At 39.8% G+C, this 23672-nt stretch overlaps 1 protein-coding gene across 4 annotated transcripts in view; it reads left to right on the top strand.

Moving 5' to 3' along the window:
* Nucleotides 1-23672, top strand: part of LOC149174313 (uncharacterized) — a 146610-nt gene that overhangs the window by 69022 nt on the left and 53916 nt on the right. For 3 of the 4 annotated variants that reach the window (XM_089419317.1, XM_089419316.1, XM_089419314.1), the window contains 3 exons: nucleotides 9883-9954; nucleotides 10066-10232; nucleotides 10481-10592. In XM_089419317.1, the coding sequence (XP_089275443.1) occupies nucleotides 9883-9954; nucleotides 10066-10232; nucleotides 10481-10592 (351 nt within the window). Of the gene's footprint in view, nucleotides 1-9882; nucleotides 9955-10065; nucleotides 10233-10480; nucleotides 10673-23672 lie in introns of all 4 variants that reach the window. The other variant, XM_089419318.1, reaches the window with a different exon arrangement.

Here is a 23672-nt window from a genome sequence, read left to right as displayed (position 1 = left end):
ATCCCCTCCTAGGAGCCCTGCTAGTTTGAGCGGTAACAACTCCAAAATATTAAATTTTGAAATTTCAAATTCAAATTTGTTAGGTCAGCTCCCTTCTTTGAACAGGTTGGCTTCCCCCCTTCGACTACTATAAACATGGACTTGTTCTCCCTCCAAAGATATATCAACTCGCACATCTTTTGAAATATCATCTGCTGTTTTTTGGAGGCCTTGATTAGCCACATTGATGTGTAGATTAGGCCAAGTTTCTTTGTGGGTTACTAAGGTTGATTTGAGGCTACTGTGGGCTTATTTGAGGAACACAATTTGAGGATCTCTGTAGAACTTTTCGGCTTGCTTAGAGGCCTAATTCTGATCATGTACGAGGCCTATTTCCTAAGCCTTATGTGGCTGATCTAGGACATCTTCTTTACTATTTTCTGAGGCATATTTGGGAGCATTTTTGAAATATTTCGTGCACAAGTCTGAAGCTAGCTCATTGGTGATTCTGAGACCGATTTCAAGCATCTTCTGAGGCAGTTTCATAGCTCCTGAGGCCCAATCTTGGACCCCTCTGTGGCATGTCCTGAAGCCTCCTCGGCGCTATTGGGAAAGCATTTCAGTGGGCGTTTGTGGAGAAAATCTGCATAGCATCTGAGGCTGTTTTTTGGGCTGATCTGATGTGACTTCTTTGACTGTCTGAGCCCTAGTTTGAGTCTATTCCTGAGGCCTGTTCCATGGTTTAATGCAGGTCACTGTTTTCCAAGGCTAATTCGGACCCGTTTGTGGACAATCTTTAAGGCTCTATTTGGGTCATTTTAATGACATTCATTGGCATCATTTATTGAAGTTTCTGGGCCTGGTTTTTATTATTTTTTGTGGATACTTATGATAGCATGAGGCCATCTTCTGAGACTCGGCCCTAAGATAATTTCAGGTCTTTGAGATTAGGGTAGTGCTGGGCCTTTTGGATCTGCTAGGTAATTTTTTTGAGGCACGGATCTGTGATGCGGAGGCTTACTTCAGATGAACTGAGACCATTTTGAATCTACCATTGAATGCTCCTCTTGGACTTGTATTAGTCTCCTTTTCGGGACTAAAATTTGAGGCGTAATTGATTGTACATCAAGCTGTGTCATCTGAGTTATGTTGCATACCTATTTAAGAAACTATCTTTGCATTTATTCAAGGTTTGACTTAGGATTCAACTCATCAAACTCCTTTTGAGAGGACAATTTGATAAGATTTGTATGGTTAGGGCTTGATCTGTTACAAAAGGTGTATAAGATTCTTGATTGACTAGTCTCAAGAGCAGAGTAAGGAGCAACGTGTTAACTGGATCATCTTAAGGAAAGGCCAAAGACTATTCATAAAGGTAAGAAAATATTAAGAGTATCTTTAGGATTGATTCCATAGGCGCAGTTTGTCTTGGATCTATTTATTAATGGCATCAATAACATCTTCAATTGTTGCATCAAACTTTGAATAAATGCTTCTCAAATTTAAAGGGTGATTTGTTCACAATTTGAAGTGCTAATTAGATCAAAAGTCTAACGTGATAACTGGAAGCAATCAATGGCAGAAAGGGCATCTTCAAGTGCAGAACTCTTAGCAAAGTCTGAAGTAGATCAGTGACATCTTTAGCCATATTCTTGGCAGTTAGTGGCACAAGCAGACTTGAGATCACTCAAGGATATCTTCAGGCACAATAGTGGCACTCTCTACATTAGTAGCCTGAGGTATGAAATATGATTTGATTGAAAGGCATTATCAAGTATTACAATCTGAGAAGTGAAAGTTGACAGTCTACAAGGGGCAGTTCTGTAATTAAGCATCTGAAGTATACATCAGTAGTAAAGGGGCTTATTGAATATCTTTGTAAGTGGGTCATTGCCCCTGGTATGGGAGCCCATATCTATTTTTTTTCAATTTAGTGTGGTTGTGTGGTGCAAGGCAGGAGTGAAGTCTCCTTCAGGTTGGAGCTTGAAAATACTTCAGGGTGGCAGTGTGGTGCTAGGGCAAGTAGGAGCTCGCAAGTTGTTGTAGCATCATTTCAATTGAAATTGATAAAGCTAGGGCGTTGGAGTGTCCTTCTAGTTGGCGCTAGTAAACTAGGGTGTTAGAGCATCCTTTTAGGAGTTGGAGCTTCTTGATAAATTGAATGCTTTTCTAGAGTACTAGGAAGTTGGAGCTTCCCCTTCAGTTGGAGTTGAGATATATTGTATATTGTTCAATGGTTTTTCTCCCAAAAGGGTTTCCACCTAAAATTGCTTGTGCACTGCTCTTGTGCTGTGTTGATGATTTATGGTTTAATTTATTGCTAATGCTTTGAAATTTAGTAATTGTAAGAGAAATACTGATTCACCCGCTCTTAGTATTTCCAACAGGGAGCCCACATAAGTTTGGATCAATAATGAAAAACTTTGTTGGGAAGAATATGTTTGTTGGAAATAGTTGCGAGAAAGGTTCCTTGATTTGTGGCTTAATCAAAGGGATCTCAACGAGTTCTTCCTTAGCATGCTCGAATTCCTATAAGTTAGGACAAAATTCATATAATTTAGGATTTGTTCCTAATAGTTAGGATGAGTTATGAAGTAGATAACTAATGTACAAAAGTTGAAGGCCAAGTTTGTTGTCTTCTAGTGCGAGTTAATTTGGGAAAAGGACAAGTTACTGAATCTCAAGTTCTAGAATTGAGATGAGACGAGTTGCATGAGTTAGTTCAACTCAGTGAACACATCAATCACAAAATCAATTCCTAAAATATAGTTTGCTAGATTTAGCCATTCGAATTACTTATAAGGAGGAGTGAAGGCACAATTGTATTCATTCTTGAGCATGAGTTTTTGAGCTTGTGAGGGAAAGAACATGCAAGAGGAGCTTGTGCAAGTTTTTGAAGAAGGAAGAATTGCCTTGGGAATATGCTAGGAAATAGGGGCTAATTCCTAAGAAATAGGAGTAGGCCATGCACGAGGAAATAGGGGCTTATTTCCTAGGATTTGCGCAAGGATTTCATACTCATTCAGGCAAGGTAAGAAGGCAAGCAGATCAGGGGTCTTGTAGATTGTTTCAAGCTTAGTTCAAGTAGGGAGATCATTGTATTCTCTATTGTATTGTAAGAGATCTATTGCCCATTCTTCTTCAATAAGATTTTCAATCAAGTAGAGGGTTTTCCCAATTGGGTTCCCTAGAAAAATTGTGTTGTTGAGTTGTGTGATTGTGTATTTAATTCTGTTCCTATTGTGCTGCAAAATAAGTAGAGAAATTCTGTGTCTATATGAAAAGAAACTAGTTTTCAGATTGTTCATATTAGCAGTTGCTAAATTTCCTGAATTTTCTACACTGTTTGTGTCATTTTATGTAATTGGTTGTTATATTTTTGCTTCTGCTCAGGGGAAATTAACAAATGAATCATAAAATATCACCATAAGTTATGTGCTAGATCAATTCGACCTCAACTACCTCCAAAATCTAGGGGAATGACTATTCTCAAGTGTAAATATGATATATGATGAAGAGTGCCTTGACATGTGTGCACTTGTTAGGATATTCCGACACATAGGAAATAGTTAAGTATAACTTGGTCTAGTATAGAGTTAGGTAAAGTGTGTTTCTTTACTATGTACATTTTGTAACTTACAATCCGACGGTCACGATATGTAGTGATCCGACGGTTCATTCTCTCCTCGGTATTACCGACACTTGATCCGTGGCTTAACACCCGATTGGTCCATGATCTCTATTTAAAGAGCATGGAGGGTCATTTGTAGGTTAACTGTCCATGAGAGAAGCTTATGTAAATTTTCATTCTTTTATTAATAAATTGCCTGAAGTGGCCGCGTTGGCTCAGGCCGTGGACTGTTTCCCTCTTTCAGGATTTTAACCATGTCAAAAGTACTGGTGTATTGATCTGTGATCTGTTTGTGAGCGATGTCCTTTGGTGTTCTGTCTGAGGAACTTACCCTGTAAATTCCTACATGGTATCAGAGCTATTTGAGGGCCGCGTCCGTTGGTGATCCAAATCTGAAGCCAGTAGAACTGCATCCGACTGTCGTTTCCTAGATCTACTGTTTTTGACTACTTTCGGGCCGAGAGGACTGCTCTATTGTGTTGGGAGCATCTGTTCTAGTGAGGAACCCCTTTCGTTTCGTGCGAAAAGGTTTCCGGTAGCCCTAGCTACGTCATTTTTAAGATCTGGAGGTATACAGTGTTTATTTGCAGTTTACAGTTATTTTCTCTCTGTTTATTTCGGTCTCGGTTTATTTAGCCTTTTTTATTACCGGATCTATACCTTTCATTTCTGCGTATGCTCTTTGCCCCGCGACTCTGTGCGATCTGGGCAAATCAGAAATAGAAAGGAAGGATTTTTCTCATGTGTATGCTCTTTTCTGCTGCGCCTTAGTGTGATCTCGGAAAATCAGAAACATTGAGGAAAATATTTAGTTTCCGGCTAAAGCTAACTTTGAGTTGCAAGGTTCGTTTTTTTTTGTATGTCCGTGTTGGGTTTTGTGTTTTTTGTTTTGTAGGGAAAAAGAGCTTTCTCAAAGCAAGCACGCAACCCAAAGCTTCAACCCCCCCCCCCCTCTCTCTCAAAGTTTTTGTTTAGCTCACTTGGTCCAAAGCTAATTTATGAGAGTAGAGGTCTTGAGTTCAAGTCTCCTTTTTGTGGGGGCGGATTTTTCATTTCCGCACATTCCCGCACTTCGTCGGCATCTTCATCAAATTTTCTTCAAAAAGCCATAACTTTTTCATCTGGAAGCCGTTTTCAGAGCCGTTTTTTTTGAACCAGCCTAATTTTTCGAGAGCTTTCCATTGGAACACTTAGTTTCAGTATCTATAGCTTTAGTTTCTGTTAAAATGGAAAGTCCATGCCAAGTTATTCTTGACAGCACCAACTACTTTCAATGGTGGTCCTACATTGTGGATTTACTTAGAAGTAAAGGTCTCTATAGAATAGCCTCAGGCCAAGAAACCAAACCGAAAGATGAAGATAAGACAGCTAAATGGGAAAATAGGCAAGATCAAGCACGTGGGTTGATAGGGATGTTTATTTCTCCAGATCTTAGATTCCAAATTGCAGAACTTGATACTCCTGAAGAAGCAATGAAACAGATCACTAAAGTTTTTGGAATTAAAAATGAACTTAAAGCCCATCAACTCGAAAATGAGTTGCTTACATTAGACCCCAATAATTTTTCTTGCATTGAAGATTTTTTGTCCAAGTTCAAGACCCTTAGACTTCTCTTGGAAGGTGTTAAGGTTAAGAAAGAAGATAGTAGCCTTATCTATTCCATTCTTACTAAGTTGGGACCAGCCTATTCTGTGTTTGTTTCCACCTTCCATTCTACAAGAGAAGCCTTCATTTCTCAAGGACAAGCCTACAAGTCCCCTTCCTTTGATTCCTTTTGTGATTCTTTAATAAGAGAACAAGAAAAACTCTTACACCTTGGTTTTCTTAATCTTGGAAACTCTTCTAAGAAAGCGTCAGCCGCCCAACAGCAACCAAATTCAAAGAGTCCTAAGAAGTTGTATCCTAAAAGGAATGGTCCTAAACCAAACAAGGGTCCTAAGCAATTTCAGCCTCAAAATGAAAAATCATTTCAACAAAATGATAAGACAAATAAAAACAAAGGGAAGAAGACTGATAGACATTGCAACTTTTGTAATCGAGATGGCCACTTAGAATCCAAATGCTTTAAGAAGATGGAAGCCTTGGAAGCAGCAATGAAGAAGCATAATATCCATTTGGAGCACTCTTCAACTCCAACTTCATCTTCAGGAATGGCACTTTCTGCATGTGGTTGTCAAGCATCTCGGTCTGGCTATGCACTAAATGTATCTTCTTCTTCTCATTCTCATGAGTGGCTCATTGATTCTGGAGCTTCTTATCACATGGCCAAAAACAAAGCCATGTTTTCTTCTTTAAATGATTGTAACACCAAAAATATATATGTTGGTGATGATAGATCTCTTAGTGTTGTAGGGACTGGAATTGTTCATATAGACAATGGTCAATTTAATGATGTATTATGTGTTCCAACCTTATCCTGCAACCTTCTATCTATATATCAGATAACTCATTCAGGTGAAGGTAAAATCGTTGAATTTTCACCTCACGATGTTGTAATTAAGGACCTAAGAGATCCTAGACAGATTTTAGCTATTGGCATTGCTGATGATTCTACAAGGTTGTATAAGTTTCACAACTTTGGGTCATCAAATCTTCCCTCAGTATTTGTTGCTCATAACGATGAAGTGAGCAAACTTTGGCATGAGCGATTTGGTCACTTAAACTATCGCTCCCTTCAGAATCTATGTAAAGAAAATATGGTGACAGGTCTTCCAATGGTATCTTGTAGAGATGGTGTTTGTTCCGGATGTGTACTCGGAAAACATCATCGGGATAGTTTTGAAAAAAGTGCCTCTTGGCACGCCTCAGCCCCTTTACAGCTCGTGCTTAGTGATTTATGTGGTCCACTTCCAGTTGTTTCATTCTCTGGCTACAAGTATTTCTTAACTTTCATTGATGATTTCTCCAGACGCACTTGGGTATACTTCTTAAAACTCAAGAGTGAAGTATTTAACATGTTCTTGTCCTTTAAGGCCTTTGTTGAAAAACAATCTGGACATCAAATTCTTAAGCTAAGATCTGATAATGGCTAAGAATATGTTAACAACAAATTCATCAACTTTTGCACTGAGAATGGAATTCAAATGCAACATACTGTTCCATATACTCCACAACAAAATGGTGTAGCTGAAAGGAAGAATCGCACCTTAAAGGAAATGGCTAATTGTATGCTTCAATCTAAAGGACTTAGGCTTAATTATTGGGCAGAAGCAATTAACTGTGCAAATTACATAATAAATCGCACTCCTACTAATGTTTTAAAGAATATCACTCCAGAAGAAGCATGGAGCTCAATTAAACCAGATGTAAGTCACTTTCGTGTTTTTGGAAGGGTATTGCTCCATCAAAATGCTATAATCCACCTCCAAATAATACATCTATGATGTAAACAAGCAAGGAAACCCAAGTGATTTCTAGCCATGGAGGCCCAATGTGGTCAAGAAGAAGTCAAATTGTCTCAGGGTGATCAATGCATTAAATGGAGACTCCATCGAAACCATATCATACATTTCTAATAAGATGAAATAATCATCAAAATCCTTACAGAGAGCTAGGCTACTCTGATTAGGAGGGTCTAATCTCATCAAATGCATCAATAAAAAGCCCCAAACCATAGTAAAAAGTGTCAATAAGTTGGGCATTCTCCAATAAATGCATAAAGTGTGCCATCATTAAGTAAAATTCCATCCTTTAGGAAAAATGTGTGATCAATCCCATCTAACCATGCCTCACCAAGGAATAATCAAATAAATGTTCATATCACATGTCAACTATAGCATCATATTACTAGAGATACATCAAAATATAACTAACGAACAAAGTTTGTATAAGCAGCAAAATATTCAGAATATCTGAAATATAAAAGTATCCATCATAGGACAAGTAATGTTTGTATAAAAGGTTGAATGTACAAGTGATGATGATACGAGACCTGTAGCGGTGGCAGTGGCGACGTTGGTCGAGGAGTCGAGGAGATGCCACGATGGTAGAAAAGTGATTTGGGCGGCAACAGATGGTAGTTGAGCGAAGGCACAACGGGGGCGGTTGGCAATGACATTGGCTTGCGGTTGCAGCTGGTGGCAGTGCAACCTTTTTTCGTTTTCTTTGTTTTTTTTTTTAAAATTTTTAAATTTGAATTTTAGTTCTTTTATTTTTGATTTTTTTTTGTTTTTGTTTTTAATTTTTTATATAAATATTTAATTTAATTTCCTTATATAGATATATATATATATATATATATATATTTTTTTTTTCACCTATAATGTTTTTTTCTCTTTTATAGATATATATGTAATTTTTTTTAATATATAATGTTTTTTCCTTGTTAGTGGCCAGGGGCCAGATTTTTTGTTTTTAATATGTAATGATCAAAAGTCAACTTCAACTTTTGGTTGCCAAAGGCTGGGATCGAACTGACTGTCGAGTTTTAGGAGAAACTCCAAAATCTTCGAGTATATGGTAAAAGTTTGGCCAATGGTTGGGATCGGAGAATGAGGCTCTGATACCAATGTAACAAATAGAATTACCAATGTAACAAACAGAGTTTGTACTCGCAAGTTAAATACTCCAAAACACTTGGAATAAATTCTTATATTCTCATTCATAGATTTTATATAGATACTTGTATCCTCAATGGGTATATTCTTATATTCTCATTCATAGATTTTATATATATACTTGTATCCTCAATGGATATCTTCATATTCTCATTCATAGATTTTATATATATACTTGTATCCTCAATGGATATATTCTTATATTCTCATTCATAGATTTTATATATATACTTGTATCCTCAATGGATATCTTCATATTCCAAGTGTTATGGAGTATTTAACTCGTGAGTACAAACTCTATTCGTTACATTGGTAACTCTGTTCGTTACAATAGCATATGTGCTCTTGCTAAGCTCTAGGGGTATAAACAAATACCTTTGCACTCTCCACTTCTCTAAACATCACACATCTAACTGTTGAGGAACTAGTCAATATAAAATACTATAAGGGTAATGCTAAGGGAAGTTTGTATGTCCATAAAATAGTCTTTTTATCTATCAAATGATCAACAAGTGTCATCAGAATATCTGTCCTGTGCCACTGGATGTGATCTGATGCAATATGAGGTGTGAAAAAAGTCACATTAAGTTTAGATTAATAAGGTGTTACTAACATAAATTAGTTAGGTCAAGTAGGTATTGCGACTTTGTAATGAATTGGATATAAAGTGATCTCCCTTATTATATCAAAATTTCAAATGACTCCATTGTAATAAAATATTATATTTGACTTCTCCCATGTGATTGTGTTCATTTTTAACAAAGATAAGTTCCTAAATAAATTTTCCATAGATCATCTTGAGCAATACTGAAAATAAATATGCTATATTTAACAAAGTGGTTAGACTAAGACGAAAGTTCAAAATAAATCTAACTTTATTTTTGAACATGCCATTTTCAACAGCTTCTTATCAGTGGAAAGACATAAGAATTTACACCTGAGATTATGTTCACACTAAAGTCTTGGTGAGAATTCACATTTGATAATGCTTCAGAAAACTCTAAAAAATATATTGTTGAGATGATCATCTGATCAACTTTGATGAATGGGCCAATCCCTTGACCCAATCCTAATGCTAATTGGATCACCTGTTAAAATTCCTATAGTGGACTTGGGAATTGATATTTATTCCTAGATAATACTGCCCATTAATCAACCAGAAGGTGATTAATGTGATGAAGATACACCGTGAGTCAATTAGGTAAAATTAAATCCACGCAGCTAATACAAGTTTTGATTCACTGTATGGATATGGTCCTTCATCATTTTGCGTGATGTAGGTTGAACTTAGTAGAGGTATATTGTCCTCATGTTGTGCACATTTATTACTTGGTGCAAGCTTACCATGTCCTTACGATCAGGATTTCATCTGCAAATCATGAAAGTTTGGATTCACTGTATGGATATGGTCCTTTAGCATTTTGCGTGTTGTAGGTTGAACTTAATAGAGGAATATCCTCCTAATATTGTGCACATTTATTACTTGGTGCAAACTTACCATGTCCTTATGATCAGGATTTCATCTGCAAATCATATTTGTCTGTATAGTTTTAATTTTAATAAGCAGACTTATTTGGGTTGCTTGAAAGTTGTTGCATTCTTACAAACCCTTGCATACAAGAATTGATTTTTGAACCTTCTTCAGATGCTCCTTTTTTATAATTCTAACAGTGTTGTGATTTGTCATCATGTTATCTTCCCACTTACCACATGCAGAGGGCTCTGGCTGGTATAAATCGCATAAACTTGGAAGGCCTCAGGTGGAGGGTTTTTGATTGTAAAGGGCAGGTTTGACTGTGTTATTGGAATATTGTAGATCCTTTTGTCTTTGACACATTTAATTTTTAAATTGATGCTTTATGATTTTCTCTGTTTAGTTGACGATTCACAATATGGCAGGTTCTCGGGAGGTTGGCATCACGGATTTCTGTCGTGTTACAGGGCAAAGATAAGCCAACTTATACACCAAACCGTGAAGATGGAGATATGTGCATTGTGATTAATGCAAAAGATATTTGTGTAACAGGAAAGAAATTGACTGATAAAGTTTATCGATGGCATACAGGGTATGTTGTTTGTGTAGTCAGTCATCTTAATCTGGAATTTATGTTACAAAAAGGTAGCTTTACTGCATAATAGGGAGGAAATTGACTGGTACAGTTTATCGATGGCATACAAAGTAGGTTAGTTGTTTGTGTAGACAGTCATAATACTCTAGAATTTATATTACAGATAGGGAAGTTCATGAATCTGGCAAAGTACATCTGATATATGGGGATATTTTTAATGATTGTGTTCTTTCTTGTACATGCAGGTATATCGGTCACCTTAAAGAGAGGACTTTGAAGGATCAGATGGCAAAGGATCCAACGGAAGTGATTCACAAGGCTGTATTCCGCATGTTACCAAAGAATAAGTTGCAAGATGTGAGATATCCTCTCGATGTGCTTCAATTCTAGCTTTTGACAAATTCTAAGTTCTAAGAATCACCATCAATATTTGAGAGGTCAGAGTGTTTTGGTGCTTTAACATTACAAGTTTTTTTGTGTTAAGATAGATATATATATATATTTTGTCTAACCCACGGGGATTTGAACTTTGAATCTCATGCTTTACATATTAATTCATAACAAGGCAATTGCCAATTGAGCTACACCGTGTGGGCCTTTGTGTGCTAAGTTATTGAATTTAATATTATTTTTCTATTTTTCTTGAGGTAGTAGAGAATGTGCTTATAGGCTTGAACAAGATTTTTGACTATATGTCCTTGTTAGATATGCAACCTTGATGAACGCGGGGTAGTAGCTTCTGGGGTTTTATTTTAATTCTATACCTCTAATACCCTGGTTATGGTGGTTACTGGTCTGCTTATAACCGATTACAAATTTGTTGCAACCAGTACTTCTAAAAGTTTATCTCACATTACTTTGACATGACATTACTTTTAAATACATTAAGAGATGGGAATGCAGAACCTAATTGGACCCATAGACATCTACAGTTTTGTCAACTAATTGAAGGTTTGATCTTCTAGCTACATAGAACAACATATTTCTCCAATTTTGACTTGGAGTTATGGTATCTGCAGGCTTGATTGAAGAATGAGGATGCATGGGAGATAGCCTTTATTACTCAAAAGGGTGGGTATGAATGGATGGTGATGCTATTCCAACCCTTCAACTGACGCAGAAACTTCTTGATAAACAGAAATATATACATAAATATTTTATTAATAAATGAATTGACAGATGACGCTGTTTACAATGGGGTTTCCTGGCTTATATACTGCCATGGGCACCCTTTGGGGAAAGGGCATGATCTTATGATCGTGCCCTTTCGTCTAATTAATCCTAAAATTAAATAATAAACCTAAAATTAAAGACTAACTAATTTTTTACATAACATTGCCTTCCTCTCGAAAGAATGCTTTGTTCTCAAAGCATATGTAACGACGGATGTTGTTGACAAAATGCTTCATTCTCCCAAGAAGCGTCTTTTTCGGGTAAGTTCTTCCACTTGATCAGATATTCCAAGATGATCAAAGTCCCACACTTTAAAAGGTCTTGGATTAATCTCTCAATTTTCGTTTTTTGGAGATGTGGATATCAGTATGGCTTGATGTTGACGCCGATGTTGCACGAAGCGGGAGCGAAGCGGAAGCGTCATTTTCCAAAAATCTAGGAAGCGAAGCGTCCGCGGAAGCGTCTGCTATATATATATATATATATTTTTGCATTTATACTCAAAACAAACATCCCAAATACCAAATTAATTGTAGAAGACATGAAAACATGCATATTTTTGCATAAATCAAGATAGATATGGCATCCATGATTCCATTGTAGTTACTTACTAGTACAACAATCATCTATATTCTAGCTATTACAAACATATATCAAATTTTTAAGCATATTATAAAACATAAAACATTTAAGCATATTATAAAACATAAAACATAGAGCATATTATGATTTATCTAGCAAGTGAGCAACTGTCAATATTTGTCATGTCCAAAATTCAAATAATAATGTTTACAAAATATGTCACTTGGTCACCGCCAAGCCAAAAAGGTTCAAAATTCAAATTCACAAGTCTACAAGTCTAATGAGTAATCTATGACAAAAAGAAGTAGATTGTGAATATATCTACTAATCTCTCCTCCTTCCACCACGAATAGAACGTGATGGCGGGCCTCCACGTGGTGGCAATGAAGAAGATGGTCCCTGTGTAAGTCGTGGCACTGGAACTGATGAAGAAGAACCCCCTGCTGTTGGTGTTGAACCATGGAACCTAGGAACCAAGGGACCAGATGGGGGTGGGGGTGGTGGCATATCAACATGGTCATCATCATCCTAGAATCGCTCAAAAAATTCATGCAAAAAAAAAAAAAACACTAGTTAACAAAAAAATTAAAAACATGAATTAGAGAAATGCTTTATAAGGGAAAATTGGAAAATTCATACCACAATGGACATACCTGGATAAGAGCATCCTCTAATTGCTCTAGTCGCAACACTCCATCCTCCAAATTGGGCTCCTCTGGATTCTTGTCCCAAGTCAACAAGTCTTTATTAGACTTTGCATCTTCACAGTAATGGGACAACAATCGCAAGTTGTAATGAACATAAACCAAGCTCTTTGCCCGGTCTAAATTCAACCTGTTCCTTTTAACACTGTGGATGAAAGAATAAGAGCTCCAACACCTCTCTGCAGAAGAAGTGTTTACCACCTGTGATAGCACCCGCAATGCCAAACTCTGTAGAAGTGGAGTAGCCCCTCCATGCATGTTCCACCACTCAAGAGCAGAAAAATGCTCTCGATCTTGAATTGCATGCATGCTCCCAAATAGGGGGCCTTGTATCCTTTTGGGGCTTCATTGATGGCCTTTACCATGTCATGCCAATAGGGAGAGCGAAGCACATTGAATGGTACACCGCAAGCACAAAGAAAACGGACTATCTTTCCATCCACATCATCCCTCCCAGAAACATTAAGGAAATCCCCTATTGTTTTTCTACCTCCAGAGGTTGCAGAAGTACCATGAGGAGATGGGCAACTACCAAATTTAGAGGTTGCACTTGATTCAGAATGAGTTTTTTGTTTCTTGTTTTTTCGTTGTGCAGCCATCTCTATTTGGATGTATTTTCTTCTTTCTTCAGTTGAAATGTTTGGGCAAATTTGTACCCCCACAAAACCCTTTTTTTCATCACTGTCCAGCACCCCACAAAGATGCCTCCTCAGACGGGTATATGAACCCGTATATGGTTTTCTTCCATGACAACCATGAGGGCACACAAATTTGTAAGATCCACCACCCTTTCCCCCATCAAGTTTGGTCACATAGTTCCACAAGGGATTTGATGTACCTTTCCCATCTTGTGCTTCAGTGTCCCCTTCAAGTTCATCCCCTTCCTCTTCAAACCCTTCCTCCTCATCATACATTGGGTCACTACTATTAGGACCAAGTTCATCCCCTTCCTCTTCCCCTCTATTCCTCACCCTTGCCATCATTAAAACCAAGAGTGGAATGATACATAGAAGCCAAAAGAACACCATCTTGGAATATGGATATAGGTGGTGGACAACCTGTAAATAAAGGAGCAAGTAGAAACAATGGGAAAGAGTAGGAGAGGGAGGAGAAAAATACAATTTTTTTTTCAAAAAAACAAGGGAGTTTGGGGTTTGAACTTACCTCTTTAGCTCTTGTAGATGAAGTCCTCCAAGCTCTTGCTCCAAGCTCCTCCTCCTTCTCCTAGCTCCTCCTTCTTCACTCCTCCAAGCTCTCCTCTCTTCTCCTCTCCTTTCTTCTCTTCTCTTCTCCTCTCCTCTCTTCTCTTCTCCAACTCTCATAAACTCAAAGTGAGAAAATGAGAAGAGAATGGGGGCTTTATTCTTTTCTAAACTCACCCTAAACTCACCCTAACCCACCCCCTCATGCTAAGTTAAGTTAACTTTTAAAAGAAATTAAAAAAAATTTAAGTTAATTTTTGCTGCCCGCGGGTTGCGTCCGGGTTGCGTGCGCTTTCGGGTGGGTTGCGTGGCGCAACCGGATGCCCGAATCGCCCTCCGAAGCGCGGATCCGGGGCAACGCCACCTAAAAACCAGGAATCGTTTTTAAAAAACGGAATCGCGCAACCTAAAATTTGGAATCGCGCTTCGCCTGGAGATTCCGGAACGATTCCGTATGGGTCGCGATTAGGATCCGGGGGGGGGGGGGGGCGATTCCTGCAACTATGGTTGACGGGGTCTGACCCTGCCTTGACTTCTATTGTATGCACAATTTCCGTATTAGGTGGCATCTTCATAGGTAGGTCTTGAAATACTTTTTCATGCTTCCGAATCAGAGCTTGTATCTCTGGTGACTCTTCTTTGGTCATGTTTGCAGATAACATTTCTAATTGGTGACATTGTACTACATAAGCGGGTGCTCCCTTTCGAATCATTTTCATCATCTGAGATGATGATACAATTTGATTTTCTGGTGCTTGGAATCCGTGTAATTTGTACTTCTGACCTTGCCATTTGAATTTTATAAATTGTACTTGGTGGTTGGCGGCATAAGTACCTAAAGTTCGTAACCACTGAATACCTAAGACTACATCTACTCCTCCTAATGGTACTGTGAAAAACGGAGACTCTAAACTGAAGTCTTGAATCTGCAATTTAGCCTTGTGGCATTTCCCCACGTTTTCAATCTTCTTACCGTTAGCTACCATCACTTTCATGTTTGGTAAGGGAAATGAAAAGATATTGAGTCTCTTTGCCATGGTTGCATCTAAAAAATTGTGTGTGCTACCAGAGTTGATGAGAACCACCACGTTGTTCTTCTTTATGTGTCCTTTTAACTTTAAAGTCTGAGGTTGTGATATACCTGTCATAGCTGATAATGGCACTTGTGCAATACTTCTGTCATCTAATTCTGGTGAGAATTCTGGGGCATCTTCTGTTTCTTCTATGTCAGAATCTTCACTGTTTGACTCATTGGTTGCTTCACAATTATATAGGTTCTTGGGTTCTTTTCCTTTAGCACACCTATGTTTGGGGTCCCACTTCTCACCACAACGCTTGCATTTACCCTCTTTTATCCTTTGCATTTCCACATTAGATTTTTCATCTTCACAACGATGTGGTGGAACATATCTCGTATTATTTGAGTCCACATACTGGGGTATCCTTCGTATTGAATATGTTTTTTCCGCTTTTGACCAAAATATTGGTTCGGATTTCGTTTCTGTTGTTTTTGCTTTTCGTCTTGCTACTTCTATTGATGTAATGTCATGCATCTCAAGTTCTACTTGTAAATGGGTTTTGAGTCCTGAGATGTATGACTGAATTAGACGAGATTCTGATAACCCAGGTACTCGTGTTACTAAGGTCTCCCATTCTTGAGTGTATTCGTCCACACTTCCTTTTTGTCGTAATTTGATGAGTTTTGAAAAGAACTCTTCTTCCTTTACACCTTGGAATCTTTTAAAGAAGGCATCTTTAAATTTCCTTAAGCTAATGACGTGTGTTGTCTTTTCCCACCACGTATACCAGTTATATGCTTCTCCTTCCATTTTCATGGATGCATGCCTGAGCTTTTTGTCATCGTCATTGATGTCATATATCTCAAAGTATTCTTCTGCTTTATTTATCCATGCAACATTGTTTTTTTCGTTTCCATCGAATTTAGGCATCTCGACTTTTGCCCTTCGCTGGTATGTTACTAATGGTTGAGCGAAAAAAGGGTGTTGATTGGTAAAGTTATCCCAGAGTTGCTTGTTTGTAAAGGTTGTGTTACTCACTTCTTGGTGGGGTGTTGCTGATTTTCTTGGGGATTCAACTTTTTCATGAGAGTGTTGACTTTGTTGAGTCTGATGAGATGTGTTCTTGATTCTCTTCATTTTCTTTTAGTAGTTGTTCGGGTGTACAATTCATCTTTTCACACAGAAATTTCAGCATTGTTAAAGCATCTTTGATGTTTATTTCTGTTTGGACATGTTGATTTTCCATCTTTATTTCTATTTGATTTGTCGTATCATGAAGATTTTTGATTTCGTCAGCTTGCTCCCCAAGTTAGATCTGGAATTCATTTAATCTTTTACTGACCTCATCGTGGTTACTATTTATCTTATGCTCCGAGTCCAACAATTTTTTTTGAAAATCCGCCATTGTCATTGTCAACATCGAATGGGTTTGCGGGGGCGTGTATTTATCTGCCAACTTAAATAATATTTTTTTAATTAATTAATTAAAATATTATTTTAATTAATTAATATTATTCACATATATGTAATAATTTTTTAATTTTCTTTTGTTAAATCCTATATAATTAAATTAATTACATATAATGTGATACGTAATTTTTTAATTAATCGAATGGAATGGATATCACGTCCAACAGAAAGGTCACGTTCCGTTTGACTGTTCACCCTTTCTCGTCTGAGAGGGATAATAACCGCACAGAATCAGTGATTTCAGTATTATTTGATTTCAGTATTATACCACAGATAAAATACCGTGAATAATACCGCAGTGAATAATCCCTGCGGCAGGCTTTCAGCGTATCTCTGCAGCGGACTTTCAGTCTTGTCACGACTAACCGCAGATATAAACAACACCGGAATCGTTGGTTCAGTGCAGACAAATGATGGAACTTTTCTGAACCATTTCCTGCAGAGCCACGCAGTCAGACAGGGATAATAACCCGTGTCCCGCAGAGCCCACGCAGTCGGACAGGAATACTAACCGCTGAAAAAAACGTGAAGAGCAAAGTCAATTGAGCGTATCTCTGTCCGCTGATTAATTATTGAGCGTATTTCTGTTCACGCTCTCTCTGCCAATGCGTAAGTCACCGCAAATAGACGGAACGCCGGAATTTAGCGTTACCACCACAGGTAGAAGAAAAGTGACACTCGAACTTGGGCTAGAACTCATAGCGTTTGGTTCAGCGTATCACTCCAGGTGAAATACGCACATCTCCACACGCTTGCTGTTATATGGAAGACCCGTGGGGGCCAGATGGTCAGCAAAATTTGTGGGTGTTACCAGTCTCGTGTTGGCTCTGATACCAGATGACACAGAAACTTCTTGATAAATAGAAATATATACATAAATATTTTATTAATAAATGAATTGACAGATGATGTTGTTTACAATGGGGTTTCTTGGCTTATGCATTGCCATGGGCACCCTTTGGGGAAAGGGCATGATATTATGATCGTGCCCTTTCGTCTAATTAATCCTAAAATTAAATAATAAACCTAAAATTAAAGACTAACTAATTTTTTACACAACATCAACCTATTGACTAAATTTAGGAGGTTGATGTATGGTATGCTCAAGCCTTATATGGATGTCTTTCATTGTCTATCTTGATGTCATATTGATATACAAAAAGACATGGACAAAGCCATCTATAACAGGTTTGAATTTGTGATGATGGAGTCAAGGAAACATGAGCTTCAAGTGATATTGACGAAGAATAAAGAATATGGGGTTCACATTGATGTTGTACTCATTTCAATATGTATCCTATGTGACAAACAAAAGAAGAAAAGGAAAAGGTTATTATTTTAAAGCATGGGTTTCACGCTCTTTATTGATGGTCTTCTAGGTAAAAGCATGTTCTTCATGCTTCTAGGGTTTGTTAGGTCTTAGGATTTATTGTCAATGAGTCAAAGGAGGCAACATCATGTTTATAAGACCCTTCCGGGCAAAATGTAACTGGAAAAAGAATTATTTTGAGTCTAGAAAGTCTTGGAAACTTCAAAAGTACAAGTTGTCCCCAATAGCTTCAAGTCAACCTAAAGGAGGGAATTCGACCCCTTGGAAACGCTATATAAACAAGAAGTTCGACCTCATTTGTGACTCACTCACCAAGAAGTTCAATCTCACAAGAAGTTCAATTTGTCGCTGGGAGAAGTAGTAAAGGAAGAGCAAAGGTCTAAAAGGCTAGAGAAGTCCAAGAAGGAAGCAAATTCTTTGTTTTTGGGCTCTATCTCTCTCACATGTGCAAAATCTAGGGTTTTTGCAGCTTCCTAGAAAGGCCGAAATTGCAATTCAAGTTGTAGGTGCAACATCAAGTTGCAGGAAGAGCGAGTATTTTGTTTGGACATTGTTGGCCTTAGGAATCGCTTTCATCAAAGGAGGATTGTTGGAAGAGCTATCTTAGGGTTTTCATGCAACTGTTGTAGGATCGAAGTTGCAGTGTTGAAGCTGGTAGGTCGAAGTTGCGGTTTGAAGCTGGTTGGTGCTAGATCAAGGAAGGACTTGTTGGAAGGGATGACCTAGTACTTGGAGAAGGACTTGGTCTAGGGTTTGGGTCTTTGTTGTCTCATTGAAAGTAGATTCTATAAGAAGAGAAGAGTTTTATGGGTTTTCCCCTTGGAGGGGTTTGTTTTGTTCGGTAAGGTGGTAGCTTATTAAACCAATTTTCCTTAACCTTAATACTTGCTTGTGAACTTAGTTAGTCAAGAGGTATCAATCTGTCATCAACCCTCCATTGAAAGGGCCTTGCAATGACCAGACATGCCCTCTTGACTAATGCCAGCTCGCTACGTAAAAGTTGATCTTGATCCAATCCCAGTAGTTTCATATCCTGATCCCACGCTTGTTTACCGGGGCGAACCATCACCAGCAGCAAAGGGAGCAAAGGCGAAGACATAGGCAACGGAGAAAGAAGCAGTGAAGGCGAAGGAAGAGATGGAGACAAAGGCAGAGCCCGTTCGAGAGGCCGATCCACTTGTTTATCTAGAAGCATAGGATGACCCAGTAGCAGATCCACCAGCATCACTTTGTCCAGTTCCAGTCATTGATCCAGTTAAGTATAGCGATCGAGAACCAGTCCCGGTAGTTTCAGATTAACCCATTGGTCAAAAACCACCACTAGCATCACAGGCAAAGACAAGCATGGCCGGGGTGGATTCATAACCCGTTGAAGCAGCACCACTCGCAGTTTCTCTTGTTTACTAAGATCCATATGTAGATTCAGTTGCCCGAGTTTATGGACTTTACCCAGTTTCTTCGGTTGATCCATCAATTGAAGACCCAGTAGCGGGGGCAAAGGCAGAATAGGCATAGGCAATTCGTTCCCCTGTTAGATATCAAGATGCATAACCTGTTGGAGAGCCCATGGACTTAGTTTACTCGGAAGCGATTGATCTTTTTCAACTCGTTGAAGCTGCGGTTTACTAATAATCCATTGAACTAGAATCAGTGGATCTCGTAAAGGGAGCAAAGGCGGAGTTGGAGGTTCCATTTCCAGTCGAATAACCAATTGGAGTTTATCCCATTCCAAGGCCATATGCATATACGGATGGACCTACCTACTTAAGGTTCAGTTCTAAGGCCACCACCTCGTAAAGATCCAGATCCCTCTACGGATGATCCAGTTTCATAACCGGTTTACTCAGTAGTTGGCCCAGCCCAAACATCAATTGAAGCATATGGAGAGGCAGAAGCTGCAGGCGTGATCATGAGCACGCACACTACAGGTATAGGATAGACCGAGAATTCGTCGTTTACCAGGTTTAAGCAATTTTAGGTGAATCCGCTCCTACCTCTGTATCTGTCCCTGTCTCTGCGGTGGTGGGTTAACCGCCCCGCCCCTCCTTATGCCTTCACTCGGTAAACTGGATATGCAACCTCTCTAGCTTCGGCCTCTGTAGCCACCTCTTATGGTTATTAGGCGGGTGGTTTTGACTTCCCGATAGATAGGAACTGGGCCTTTGACTTACCATGGACGTGTGTTATTTGTACGGGTGGGCCCTGGGTTTGATCGGGGCAGAATGGCAGGTGGTGATGGATGGCAAGATGAGACTGACTGACGTATGTTTGGTATACGCGGATGGATACGTTTGGGGAGTTGTTAAAGATAGCTCCTATAAAGTACAGGCAATGGCAGAACACCACCACTTCTAGGAGGAGCTCTAGCTTATGCTGGAAAAAGGGTTCTCACTGGCCAAGGAGCTGGAACTGCAAATGGATCCGTTCGAACAATATTTGGATCTGCTTTCGCAACCGCCTCTGTTTATGCTTTCTTGACCTCTGTTCTTGCTGCTGCCTTCGGTACCAAAGGCAAAGGTCTACGGGGCAAGGACCGGCAGGGGCTTGCTTGACGTTAGGAAAGCAAGGGGTTCCCCCGTAGGGACAAAGGCTTCCCTTCGCTTGATTCCAAGACCATAGCCCGTTTCATAACCCGTTGAAGCATCCTTAGAACAATCCGTTCCAGGTTCCGTTAATGGTCGAGTGAAAGCATTTGACCATTACATATTTTTACCACCATATATACTCTACTTATTAGGGGTTATGCCTTTAATGCGTACAGATAAATCCCTTGGTGCTGGACCCTATCTATCTTCATCAGCATACCTTTCTTTCTTCATCGTTGTCTTGCCTGTCTTCTTTTAGGCTTGACACAAAGTAGCACTAACTAAAAAAAGTATTGGTTGGATAGTGATTAGGGAATGAATAGGGTTGCCTCCTTCCTTTATCTCGTGGGAAATTCCCTAATTCAAGGGATGGAGTCGCTCATCCATCATATGGGTGAGGGTCTTTAGACGCTCGACCAAAGGGACAGAGTCACTCACTATTCATATGGTGAGGGTGAGGTAACGAACGCTCGACCCCCGGGCCGCCATCGTTTTAACGCTCACTCATCATATCGGTGAGGGATGGAGTCACTCACTATTCATATGGTGAGGGTGAGGTAACGAACGCTCGACCCCTGGGCTGCCATCCTTTTAACGCTCACTCATCATATGGGTGAGGGACGGAGTCACTCACTATTCATATGGTGAGGGATTTATCGCTCATCCATCATATGGATGAGGGCCGCCATCGACGAAGGCACTCACTCATTCATATGCCCACCACCCAATAAGCATCATGGAAAGCACGCTCGACTAACAGGAGAGGATGCCCTCGGCTCGACAAAAGGAGAGCAAGGTGATCCGATCCGGCTCATAAAGGTCAAGTAACCCTCCCTCCAAGGCACTAAGGCTCATCATTCATAAAGCGATGTAAGGCTAACATGCCTACTAGCTGTTCTGGTGAATAGTTAATATGTACGTAAAAGGTAAGGCAAGAGTTGTTCATAGAGATGCTATGCCATTCCCACCCATCCGCCTGTATAAGTTCTTTAGGTAGGTAAAGAGATTGTGTGGAACCAACCAAAGGGTTGTTATTCTGGCTCCCCTCCCTCGTAATCCTTCCTGGCTTCATCAATGGGTTGAGACTTCACCAACTAGGGTAAAGCGGTAAAAGTTTGGTAGAACAGGTGGCATGGCACCTCAAGAAGGTGTTATTGAAGGCTGTGTTCCATGCCAATCCGTCCAAAAGCTCTAAGTGAAGGCCAGCCCCATCCAGCCCAAGCAAGCCTGCCCGAGATGTTCTAAATATCAAACAAAGGTGGTATAAATAAATACGTATATAAAAGCCCGCCTGTCCGATCGGCCTGTGAACTCATTTGTTATTCCGGGCTCCATATTAAGGCATCCTGGGTTGATTCGTGTCGATTTCCAAAAATATGATCAGATGCTGTTTTTCCTCTCCCTTACGGTCGAGCGGCCTTCCTCTCCTTATCAGTCGAGTCACTAACGTACCTCTCTCGGTGGTCGAGCAACCCCGTTGATTCACCCAAGAACCTGCCCAGTCGTTTCATATCCATCAGACCCAAATCCAAATACGGATGGTCGATAGTTAAGACCAGTAGACCTTGAAGTCGCCTATCCAGACTGAGAACCAGAAGCCTCTCCGCGGTTTACGGACCCGAACCAACAGCAGGGGGAAAAGTAGTTGACCAAAAACCTATTTCAGTTTCTCCCGTTCATCCATAAAAAGTCAAGGTAGCAACCCGGTTCCATATTATGCATGAGTTACAGAGTCCTTGGTCCTCTTCTTAATAGTATGAACTCCCCAATCCTAATAATCAGGCAGGACCCCAATCTAAGATAGATGAGTTATCCCAATCTTCATTAGGCTTCACCACTTCTGCTGTAGGGGGAAGAACCTTGACCAAATCGAACAAACCCGTGCTTATCCTTTCTATTTGGCAGTATCGTTTAGTAGCGAGGAATACATTCAATGGCTTAGGACATTATTCGTTGCAGACTTTGGAGATGCTGACCCCTTACAGTCAGAGACCTTCACATCACCGATCACCGGAGGAGCATACCCAACCACAGGGGCATAGCCTGTTTTGGAACCAGCAACAGGAGAGGGAAAAGCAAGCAAAGGTGGAAGGGACAAAGGCAGAGGCAAAGTGCCTAGTTCTATATATAAGAGAAACACCATTTTACCCAGCACCAAGCAGCAGCTTATCCAGCCGCTGTAGATTCGGTTGATGCATATGTCGATCCAGCAGAAGTTGATGTCGTTTCGGGTAGATAAAAGCGAGGGGTATTCCACGATACTATGAATCACGCTCTTTCCACGGAGGCTTATAATCTAACGGACGGAGGTGTTGCCACGGACGGGGGTGAAACTACTCCCATGGATCCCAATACGGAGATGCTTATAACGGGAACGGGGGTGCTTGCTATTCATCGGGTAGCAGCCGTTGATTCTGTTGATCGTGTAGGACCAGAAGGACCAGATCATCGAGATCCCATATATTGAACAAGATCCTGAGTTTGATGCTATATTTTGAGAAATAAACAAGGTCGATAGTTTGATGCTCATGAGCGATATTAGAACGTATATAGATCAGTGAGAAGCAAACCTACCCAACAGAAAGACAATCTCTCTTCTTTGGATCTCACCCAGATAGAGGTAAGACCCAGAGAAATGCTATGTGGATGGTACTTTTATAAAGCATGTATCTAGTTCACTCACATACTAGCTAAGAAAGGAAGAAGAGAAAGGTTGCACTCGTACACCTACTCACATAGAAAGGTAAGTAAGGAAGGAAGGGACATAAGAAGGAAGAAGACCAAAAATCTCTCGGCATTGAAAGGAAGGCAAGGAAAGAGAGGGAAGGGAAAGAAAGGAAGATGCATATGATTCATCGAATTGGGAAGAAAATAGCTCTTTTCCACTTCTCACCATATCTGGCTGAATACATCTCTTGCTTTTGGGTGCCGACAGCTAGCTCAGTCTTGTCAGCACTTGTTCGATCGAATACAAGGCAATGAAACTCTCTTGACTCCCTTAGTTTTGGCTTAAAAGAAGGTCCCGGAGGGGCTTGCACTTCCTAGTGCAAGGAAACATCCAACTCTGTAGCTAACCAAGCTAAAGAAATGGTAAATGTTTTGCTTCGAGAACATTCTTTTCTTCCCCAGCTGGAGGTCATATTCTATAGTGGGGCACCCAATCTATGCTCTTGGGCTGCGGCTCAAATATGGCTAGCTATTGAACTAGCGGTGCTGAGATGACTAATCCCGGCCGATGCTGCTATTGATTGCTTCAACGGGCATACCTTGCTAGATGGGTGCTTCTCCAATATAAGACGGAGAAATAGTTCTCGTGATGGAACGGGCAATCAATGAACCCTTGTTTGTTGGGGCGTTTCCCAACGAAGGGGC

This window comes from Pinus tabuliformis, chromosome 4_1 (genome assembly GCF_031772625.1).
Source record: "Pinus tabuliformis cultivar Carrire ecotype Pingquan chromosome 4_1, CPIR1, whole genome shotgun sequence".
NCBI lineage: Eukaryota > Viridiplantae > Streptophyta > Pinopsida > Pinales > Pinaceae > Pinus > Pinus tabuliformis.
The sequence above is the reverse complement of the archived record's forward strand: the minus strand, read 5'-3'. Positions and strand labels throughout refer to the sequence as shown.